General features: G+C 43.9%; 1 protein-coding gene across 1 annotated transcript; it reads left to right on the top strand.

Moving 5' to 3' along the window:
• Positions 1–9,734: 9,734 nt before the first annotated feature.
• Positions 9,735–11,496, top strand: MELLADRAFT_93848 (uncharacterized protein; the record flags this gene model as incomplete). The annotated part of the gene is made up of 6 exons (XM_007416646.1): positions 9,735–10,270; positions 10,347–10,426; positions 10,492–10,580; positions 10,669–10,887; positions 11,064–11,304; positions 11,402–11,496. The coding sequence occupies 6 exons, from the start codon at positions 9,735–9,737 to the stop codon at positions 11,494–11,496; spliced, it is 1,260 nt and encodes a 419-aa protein (XP_007416708.1).
• Between the last annotated feature and the right edge of the window lie 20 nt (positions 11,497–11,516).

Genomic DNA, 11,516 nt, shown 5'->3' with positions numbered 1-11,516 from the left:
CTTCCCGTCCTGTCTGAGATCACCTCCTACGCTCTTGCGGTCAACAACGAACTCCACCCAGGCACAGCTCGTGCGGCATCTCGAATTGTCACACCCAGCACGTCAAGAGACCCAGACGCTATGGATTTGTCAAGTACTTGTTTTGAATACACACGACCAGGAGTTTCACGAGAGGAAATGGCAAGAAGGAGTGAATGGGGGTTATGCTTTAAGTGTGGAAAGGGGAAACATTGTGCTGCAGACTGTGGAAAGAAGGATGAGAAAGGCAATTGGGTTAGAAGCGGTGGAAGCTCAAGAATTGCTGAGTTGGAGGCTATGATTTTAGAGCTGAAAGGAAAAGGAAGAGCGGATGATTCAAAAAATGGCGAAGCTCGGGACTGAATGATGTGCCTTTCCCGGGCTGTGAAGGTGGATTGATGGAAATTGGGACTATTAAATGTTTGAAACGCAATGCATATGATCCTAGGTTTTTCATTTCATTACCTGTGTCCCCATCCCATCCACGTGCCACATCCAAACCCTTTGCCCTGTGCCTCCTCGACTGTGGAGCGACACAGGAGGCTATAAGTGACAAGTTTATTAATCAACACGAATTGCCAACAATCAAGCTAAGTACACCAAGGACGGTCAGCGCTTTCAACGGACAGGTCAAGACGCTGAACAACGAAGCCCGCCTATTTATCAATGAAGATCAAGAACCGACGACCTTTATCGTCACCCAACTAAAGGACTCTTATGATGCATTACTCGGCATGCCTTGGTTCCGCCGACACGGTCACAAGATCGACTGGCAACGAGGCATCTTCAACTCTGAACAAGGACCAATCAACATCGCGACCGCGGAGGCGGTCTTGCCACGACCAAACAAACCCTTGGATGAGGACGCAAGGGAAGCTAGGAATCGTGACCAGGGGGTATGTGTTGAAAAACACGCTAGTACCCCCGCGATGTGAGTACTATTTCTCTACTTCAAACCAAACCGTAGAAACAGCTGGCAAGCTTGTTCACTTCCTAGAACAGCAAGACCATACGATCACACCAACTTCACCACCGGCCGGACCCTTCCAGACAACAAGTGACTATGTCGCAGCTGTTACTACAGCTTCTTCCAATCCGCAACCACCCTTGACGACCCAGGAGGAGATCAAGAGGGAAGCTAGGAATTGTGAAGAGGGGGTAGGTGTCAAAGACACGCTAGTACCCCCGCAACGTGAGTTCGATAATGCCCTAACCATGACTACGTGTGAAACAGCTGGCAAGCAGACATCTTTCCTACAGAAATGTAAACCCGAGACTGAACTGTGTGCAGCCGGCGCGTTGTGGTCTACAGCGGCAAAGATTGCGGTGAAGGAGAAGAATGACTTACACAAGAAGCCGGTGGAGGAGCTAGTACCAACACAATACCACAAGTACCTCAACATGTTCCGTAAATCAAAGGCCCAGACGTTACCTCCTCGAAGAAAGTACGACTTTCGAGTGGAGCTGGTACCTGGGGCGACTCCTCAAGCGGGTAAAATTATACCACTATCTCCAGCAGAGAATGAGGCTTTGAGTACAATGATCAAGGAAGGATTGAGCAACGGCACAATACGTAGAACAACATCACCGTGGGCCGCACCAGTGCACTTCACCGGGAAAAAGGATGGTAACTTAAGACCATGCTTTGACTACCGCCGACTCAACGCTCTCACAGTCAAAAATCGTTGTCCATTGCCGCTAACAATGGATTTAATTGACAGTCTGTTAGACGCCAAAAGGTACACAAAACTAGATCTGAGGAACGCGTACGGTAACATACGAGTAGCGGAAGAGGACAAAGACAAACTAGCCTTCATCTGCAAGGAAGGGCAATTCGCGCCCCTCACAATGCCTTTTGGACCCACCGGAGCACCTGGATGTTTTCAATATTTCATACAGGACATCCTACTAGGCCGTATTGGTAAGGACACAGCCGCTTTCCTGGATGATATTATGGTTTTTACAAAAAGCGGTGTCGACCACAAAGACGCTGTGGACAGATTACTGGCAACACTCGACGGACACTCTCTCTGGCTGAAGCCGGAAAAGTGTGAATTTTCCAAATCAGAAGTCAGCTACCTTGGCCTCGTAATCTCAAAGAACCGGATTAGGATGGACCCCGCCAAAGTCAGAGCAGTGACAGAGTGGCCAGCACCTAAAAACACATCAGAAGTCCTGCGCTTCATTGGGTTCGCAAACTTTTATCGTCGTTTCATCAACCAGTTCTCAAAGAAAGCACGACCACTCCACGACCTGACGAAGAAGGACACAGCTTTCTCATGGACGGCGGAACGGCAAGCCTCTTTTGACAAGTTCGAGACAGCCTTTGCCACGGCTCCGGTTCTCAAAATCGCCGACCCGTATCAGCCATTCATTTTGGAATGCGACTGCTCGGATTTCGCTCTGGGAGCGGTGCTATCTCAACGTAACTTGGAGGATGGTGAGATACACCCGGTAGCCTATCTTTCTTGTTCATTGATACCAGCAGAAATGAACTACGAGATCTTTGATAAGGAGCTGCTAGCATTGGTAGCGTCCTTCAAAGAATGGAGGCAGTACCTGGAGGGGAACCCTCACAGGCTGGATGTTATCGTGTACACTGATCATAAAAACTTAGAAAGTTTCATGACCACGAAGCAGCTCACCCGCCGACAGGCCAGATGGGCAGAAACTTTGTCTTGCTTTGACTTTGTCATAAAATTTCGACCAGGGAGGCACGCCACACAACCCGACGCACTATCACGACGTCCTGACCTCGCTCCGTCTTCGGAAGAGAAACTCACTGTAGGACAACTATTACGCCTCGAGAACATCACCAGTGACACATTTGCGCAAGTGGATTCATTCGAGGCCCAGTTTGAGGAGGAAATCACCGTGGAACATTGGGACGCAACCACATGGTTTGAATTGAACGTATTAGGTGTGGACACGGATGAGGCCAGCGAGACAACATCACAGTCCTGGTCAGATACCAAAATCATGAGTAGAATCCGCGAGCTGACACCCAATGACGAAAGCATTGCTGAGATCATCCACACAGTCGACAACCCAATGTCGAAGATTTTGAAGAACACCACACACGACTACTCAGTAGTGGACGGAGTCCTATATCTTTGAGGAAAAGCCGTGGTACCCGCCGCCGACGAACTACGAACTGAAATCCTCAAAACGTATCACGACAGTAAGGCAGCAGGACACCCAGGCAGGACCAAGACACTTAGTCTTGTACGACGAAATTACACATGGGCAGGACAGAAGGCATTCACAAATCGATATGTTGACGGCTGCTCATCTTGTCAACGTATCAAACCCTTGCTAATGAAGCCTTTTGGTTCATTAGAGCCGTTACCCATACCTGCAGGTCCTTGGACGGACATATGTTACGACTTCATCACAGGTCTACCAGTCTCAAACAACAAGGACAGTATTCTGACAGTTGTAGACCGCCTTACCAAAATGGCACACTTCTTGCCGTGCAAAGAAACCGATGGCGCCGAAGAGTTAGCGGACCTCATGATGAAACAAGTGTGGAAATTACACGGGACCACCTGTGGCACCTGCACCAAGTGACATACAAGTCGACTGTACAGCATGTAATATGATGGACTGGAAGCCGGAGTTTGACAGCAGCGCAGCCCAGATGATCTGGTGCGCTACTTTCTGATACCACAAGTCATTTTTTACAAGTCATATCCCTGATATTTTTTTTTCAGCAATACACAACATAGTATGCCCTCATATCTCACTTTGATTGCATTCAAAAATTCACCATGAGGTTGAAGACACAAGTCAGAGCACTCAGAGCACTCAGAGCGCTCTGAAGACCTCTCAGATCGCTCTGAAGGCCTCTCCAGTTCTCCTGCTTCAACTTTCCTGTATGTAATAGCTCAGCAACCAGCTCAGCCTGTCCTCACTGCCTCTCGCTGGCTCTCACGTATCTCTCAAATCGTATACGGAACTTATTCAACACGAATTCGAATTCAATCGGAGCAGATCGGAGACCTGGAAATGAATTGTATCACAGATTCAAGTGCGAACCTCACAAGACCCGAACAAACCAATCACAATACGACCCAATCTAAAACATCAAACCTCAAATCCGCTATACGATACAATATAAATCCTGACTCAACAGCATCCGACTACCTTTAAACCAACATATCCAATCTCTCGGACACAACCAAATCATTTCTCGACTTCAAGATCGGTGATTCCGACTTAATTTGGATCAATATCTATCTCATCTTCCTCAACCCCATCAAAATCACCTTCGTTGACTTCATATAGGTCTAATTCAAGTTCAGCTTCTTCATCATCATCTAGCAGAGTAGCTTCGACAATTTCGGCTCGCATAGCTTGTTGCCACGTTTGTCTACTTCCTGCCACCAAAGCTGTCCAACGCATCCTAAAGGATAACTCATCTTCTACAGACAGGGCACTGTAAGTCTTTGTCTTGATTAGTAGGTCAGTCATCTTCCAGTTCCATACCATCCACAATCTGGCGTGCTCCTGACTAAGACGGCCATACAGAGCCTTTAGGACAGATTTACTCTTTTCCAAACGATCAGGTATGGGCATTGTTGGCAACCCAGCTACCTCAACGATCCATTGGTTGGCAATTGTGGTTGGGTCGTCATCTGGTAGGATCGTAAGAAGTGAGATTTTGTTTACTAATACATATGATATAGACCTGATTGATCAAGCTCACCATTGAGTGTTAGGGCGGTTTCCAAAATTGACAGCTTCTCTTGCATTTGTAATGCCCAGTTGATCGACTGCCTAAGCTCTCGCCCAACACGACAAACTTCATCATGTGCATGCGTCATGTCTAGGTACGCCCGAATGCCATCCCGTGTATCTCGATCCACGGCCCAAGGTTCATTAGGATGAGTCAGCTGACCAATGTCCCAAAACGGGTCCGCCAATGACATATTTTTTATATCTTCAAAGGGTGGGCATGGGATTGGTTGTCGGGAAGGAAATTCAGCATTGAATTTATCAACATTGTTCTTGTATGTAGTGTATTTTGTTTTCAAAGCGGCTTGTTTATCTCTCAATAGCTTTTTAGTTCTTTGTTGCATTCGAGTTCCTATTGGGTAGATAAACGATGATGAGCATCATAAGATGCGATGATTGATTACAACTTTGAAATATATGTACCTGTGCGTTCATCATTCCTAATTTGCATTTCATATACGTCCACCATAGCACCATACAGCTTAGACTTCCCCACTCGTATTCTGATTAGCCTACGCCCCTTTGGAGCTGCAATGAAGACATCTTTCATTTTGAGTTTTGTTCAATTGTGGGATAATGAGAGAGCAAACAGTACTTCTTGCGCCAGTTATGTCTCGATAATGTTCCCCACCAAGCTCTCCTGCCAGTTCATTGATCTCTTCTTCGATGATCTGTACAGTCACAGGCAGATGAGTTAATTTTCGTTTCTCCGAGGCTGTACGATTACGATGCTGTTTTGCACGAATTTTTTGAAGTTCGTTCCTGAAAATCCAGAAGAAGCTGTCGTCAGTAAGTAGTTTCAAATGTGGTTCTATTATGACTGCCGCTTAACTCGGCCTTTTGAAGGTCTTCTTCCAGATCAACCAAGCGAGACACCATGTTGACCAAAGATTGTGAGTCTGCATTGGTTGCTCTTAATTGAGATTCGCGTTGACGGTTCCATTGCGTTTTCAGATACTCTTCGGTGTATCTCGCGTTTTTGTTCCTCAATAGACTCAACTTTGTTTGACTTTCACGATGTAGTTTGTCGCTCGTTTTTAGTCTTTTGACCAACCATTGAACCATGCATGTTGGATTCAATATAAGACACAGCCCTTCTAAACAGTTTTAAATTTTATTGAAATCAGCAATGAAAATCATACCAGAGTTCTTTCGTTTCATAATATTAGTGTGGCGGGCTCGAAGTTGCAATGCGCAAAGCCGGTGTGTTTTAGTAGAATACCTCAGACCTGATACTAGTGAGGAAAGGTCAGACCAAATCCGCTCCAAACCCTCACCATCCAAAAGACCCCAGCCTTCATTCAGCCTGGGATTGTATTTCAGTTGGCAAGCCCACTGATGAACATAAGAATGGAACACACTGGTTCCAAACTTTAGTTTCCCAGCTGCTCTTTCATTTTCAAATAGATTACGCTGTATTTTTTCAATGGTACAGACTTGGTCAATCAAATGTCAACTGGTTTCATTCTGGTCGAGATTCATTCACCTACCTTGATGATACTCTTTTCCATGTTGCATCCTATATCGTACAAGATACCAAACCTTGGAGCTTCTTGGTTAGGCCTCGTGGTTTTGCGGAGTATCCAGTCCAACATTGCCACAGGATAGTATCCCCTAAAGCAATGACTGTATCAGCATAGATAAAAAAAGGAAAGCTGGATATCTGGACTTAACCGTTCTCCCGACTGTACCAAGTTGATAAATTTGAGGAGGTGATCGTGACGACACGCCATCCCCATCAACCCGGTTTCATCACACCCACGCCATGTTTGGTGTCCCCGCGTATCGTTGGCAGTAGTATGGCTGCTGCTGCAAGGGTCCTAAAGTTGAATCGAAGATGAATATATGTTATGAAAGTGTATGTATGCAAAGATCAGTACTCACAATAACATCTTCAACTCGTTGATTAGGTTGATTGGGCTGTCTAGTCCGGAGGATCCATCTTTTCTTTCCATACGGCACTTCTGCTGGTGAGAATGAAAAAAAAAAGGGTAACACCCCCGGTTTTCACCTCGCCCATAAAGCACTTGCAGATAGGGGGACGACACTGCTGGAAAATTTGCATCTAAACATATGTAAATGATGTGGTTCGTCTTTCTCGAGTTCCTGGCACCGTAGGCCCCAAAACAACTGGGGGCAAATTCGAAGGCGAGTTCTTCAATTCGGTGATAATTGAAGGGGCTCGAGTGGCGAGGCCTTCTTCTAGTCGGATCATCTCTCTGTAAGCATCAACAGCTGCAGAGAACCTTTTTCGCCAGTCGCGAGCCTACCAATTCATCAAACAATTTAGTCGCAAATACTATTAGATGTTCTTAAGAGTTCCACAAAATCGAATCTTACCTGATCACTGTCTCGAACCAAAAGCAGTGTGTTACACGCATCTAGGAACTCGTCAAGCGCCTCCACAAATGGGGTCAACCGTACACTGGAATACTTCCATAACGTGTGATGGAATCGTAACATTCGACACGAGAAAGCTGTACAAGGTCGGGTTGGGGTTCCTCCAATGTATCCCATCCGAACAAGACGTACGATGTCGGGAGTACATTTACAAATGATCATTTTCAGTTTAAGTCGACCTTAAAATCAATTGTTCCATTAATATGCAAAGCGCTGATTGGTAGCTATCAATTAGATTCAATTGATATGTGTAAAATATCTTACCTGTGAGATCAATAGCGTCCACAAGTATTTCTTCCTTCTGCCACTCACGGCATCGACACGGCTGGTTCCAGTCGTGGTTCCATAGGGTGGGATGACCCCATTGATATGTCTCTTTTCTACAGGGCATGAACGCTGCAAAGAGCTTGGGTATCACTAGTTGCCACGCGGCCTCTTCTCGCAAAATCCGTTCCTGGTATGTGAAACCTTTGTAGTATTCATTTCGATTAGCCGGAGGGGGATTGGGGGGATCGTCCTCTGCTTCAAATCCGTCAGCCCTTTGAAACGCTTTGTATCGGTCGGGGCTTGGAGGCTGCTCCTGTTCAACTGGCTGTGCGTTCACTTCTCCAGCATTAAGTGGAGGTTGCTGGAGTCGCAATAGGGCAGCTTCTGCGGCTTCTTCCTCGCGCTTTTGAGCATCAGCGAGCCTCTGACTAGCAGCACCTTGATTGCGTGGTTTGGAGGCTTTGGTTCTTTTGGACCGAGTTTTGATTGCTTCGCCAGGTAATACCAAGTCAGACGGCGTATGAAAGAGTAGTAGTAGGATGAATTGAGTTTGTACAGAGGACAACGAAAGTTGGACAACACAGATAGCGGAATACGGGGAGACTGGAAAATAACCTGATTACTTCGGGGGTTTTTCCCCATTCACTCAGCCTCAGTTCATAGAAAACAAGTCATATTTTAAATGGATTTACTAGGGCCTCTTACACTCCTCACTCTATGAAACTATTAAATTAAAACAATCAATCTGTTTCTTTGGATTTCCTCACCAATTTCCAGCAAAGTCAGGTATTTTCTCTTTTCCTTCTTTATCTTTATCTAACAATAACAATAAAAACACCTGGTTCATAGACAGGTTTTATGAACCATAATACCTTTTGGGCATTTCTTTCCAAACTTCGGGATTATCTAAGAGATCCTCTCCTTTGTTTTCCCTTGGATGTTCTGTATTGTTTTTAATACCACTCAAACAGTGAGTCTAACAATATCTTTATGCAAGTTATCAGTCAGAAATATTCCAAATATCTCTATTATGTATTGTTGGATAAGATAGGAAGCTTTTCCATTGTGTTATTTCTATCAAATCAAGCGATGAAAATGTAAAGATGAGTCCAATAAGTATGTTGTACTTGCCAGATTACTTGCATCTGGATTTAATGAAGACTAATCAATGTTTTCCTAGCAAGAAATGGAGAGAGATGATAAGATATAAGATATCAATAGAAGTAAAAACAACATGAATAATCAACACAGAGCATTTCAATGACCCTCTGATCATCAAATCAAACAAACCAAGCTGTTCATTATTTCTTTCGAGTTTTTCTTCGAATACATATGTTAATCTCTCTTCATAACTTTGGTCATGCATTCATGCCGCTTGATCATTATTTCTTTCAAGTTTTTCTTCGAATACATATGTTAATCTCTCTTCATAACTTTGGTCATGCATTCACGCTGCTGTAGACTATAGCAAATGAATGAGATGTGGCTACAACAGCCACAACATAAACTTCTGCAGCAAAGTCTTCCGAACAAATCACTTGATATTAAGAGATTAAGAAATTGTTATTGATTTTCAAGAGACACAGCTCAATCTTATTTCAATCCTACTGAATCTCGTATGTTGGCACTGGTTGAAAAATATATAGAAAGGTGCTTTTTTGAATCCACTTATCAAAATCTAACTGATACATTGATTGACTCCTCATAACCGATTATCATTGATTGATATTGATCAAATAAAAATAATGTAAACAAGATAATCAAGACCCTTGTCAAGTGCTTTGAGGAGATCCTCAATATCTCCAAATCAACAATTGTAATCAAATCTGAACCAATCTACATTTTTACAAATTTCAAGAGGACAATCAGAATCTATTTTGCTAGAGGAATATTACAAATCTTTTACAACAAAAAAACCCAAGCTTTGAACACATTTTTTGCTTCTTTCACCTTTTTTACGATTACCTTGGCCATTACTTCCCCCGCTTCCTGACCTTTCCTGACTCATTGGTAAATGATTTTACTATGTATATGAAAGAAGTTGACTGTCAATCAAGATGAACTGACACGTTGAGGCTGGGAAAGGTCACATACAGACACTTTGACAGATTCAAATCAAATGCATAATTAAATACAATGAGAAAAGCAAGGTATGTACATAAAGATAGTTCTCGTCAAATTTTAATTCAAGTTGATCTTTAAATCAAAAGTGAAACCTCCATCAAATTTTGATTCGACAATTTGCCTTGTCCTTACGTATCATCGACTTTTAGAATCCACATACAGGTTTCCCCTCCTCAGTCTTTTGAAAAATGCCTGCAAACACTCGCAACACTCGATCTAACCAAGTCTCGAGCCGATCTACACGAACGGCTGCCAGCAAAGCACCCAAAGCACCTGCAACTCGCCCCACCACAAAGTCCCGCCGTCAAGGTACCAAGACAAACCCATCAAACAATATCAGTACTCTCAATGAGACCATCACTAATACGAATGACGATGATGTGACTCGTAACCTCTCCAATTCAAACAACGGTGTTGAAGAGCAAACGACTCGTAATCAAGATATCACTGATCAAACAACCAATGACAAACAACAACAGTTGAATCAACCTAAGACTTTTATCTCGCGCTTCCCAGGATTAGACCTCGATACCTTTCACGAGCATCTCGACGAGTGGACTTTGGTTAGACTCCGTGAAGCAAACGCAAAACAAGCTCCAAAGGGAACTAGGGCACCAACTGAGATTAGAGCGGTGGTCAAAAGTATCCGCTTAAATTACGAGAAGCAGATGCTCATGGCTGCTTTGATGGGAGGTCTTCATGAGGTGGTGGTCTGGAACCTTGTGTATGTTACAACTTCAATCCAAAAGATGTCTTCAAGTTCTTATGCCATTGTTTGGATTTCTTCGGATGTGATATAGGGGTGAAGGATCTAAAAAAGCTCATTTCAATCCGTGGATTCGATTCCTAGCTTTTGGTGTTGAGGCTTTAAAGGAACCATGTATGTGATTTACAAGATTTACTTTTTGTTTTTTTATGTAGCGATTGACTAATCAAAACGCACAGTACCCGAGAAAGCAGACTCAACTGGATGGGCCTCTCGTAATCGCAAGGTTGCAGATCTCTGGAAAGCCCTCAGCGATGACGAAAAAGACGTATTTCGAAATCCGTATTTCTTTGCTTTAGCCAACCTACCCGATCTATCAAATCTACCTGCTGAAAATGACGATTCCAATATTGAAGACAACGGATAATCCCACCTTTACTCATATAGATGGCTCAACAGTTGCACCTCAGGTCCATCCACTCACCGAGGCTGAGAAATCAAAGTATGAGCCTATTTTCAAGAGGCTCGTGGATGTGGAGAAGCTTCACATCTGTCACGGAAAGCCTGAACCGACGCAATCAATTGCTACACTTCAAAAGAACTCATTAGCGGCCTTGAAAAAAGCTCATCATGATGTAAGTCTGATTGTTTCTCATTCTTTTCTCTTTACACTTGATCTTGTTGTTCTTTACTTACTCTGCCATCTTTTCTTTCTCTTTATTCATTCTTTATGGTGTGATCTTCTTCCATGTTTAATTATTGTATGACCACCGTTGCTAACCTCTTTGAACAGTTTTCAGTTGTCTGTCAGCGTTACCAGATCACCTACTATGCTACAGCTGTCAGCTGCGGTGACATTGAAGGTTGGATTCAAACTTATTCAAATAACACGCTGTTTGCGAAATGGGCCACGGACGACATGAAGATACCCGGAAGTCTTTCTTCATACGTCAATGGAAAAAAAGCCGCTGAAGTAATCGAAGGCAGCAAGGTACAGCAACCGAGTGATGAACGTAGAACTAGACTGGGCAGGATTTTGAATGAATTAGTTGGTCAGTCAATTGAATTGTCTGTTGTTTGTGTGATCCAACAGCCTGCTAATGGTCACTGATTTCTTCTTCATGGGTGTACTTTTTGCTTTTATGGTAGATGCCGTGACACCTAAGTGCTTCTTCCCAAAGAAGCCCGACCCTGAAGGCGAACTCAAAGAAATCGGATATGGAGAAAGGCCATTGTGGAGCTAGAAGGCAGCCTTCTCAAGAAA

The sequence above is a fragment of the Melampsora larici-populina genome, assembly GCF_000204055.1.
Source record: "Melampsora larici-populina 98AG31 unplaced genomic scaffold MELLAscaffold_62, whole genome shotgun sequence".
Lineage (NCBI taxonomy): Eukaryota > Fungi > Basidiomycota > Pucciniomycetes > Pucciniales > Melampsoraceae > Melampsora > Melampsora laricis-populina.
The sequence above is the reverse complement of the archived record's forward strand: the minus strand, read 5'-3'. Positions and strand labels throughout refer to the sequence as shown.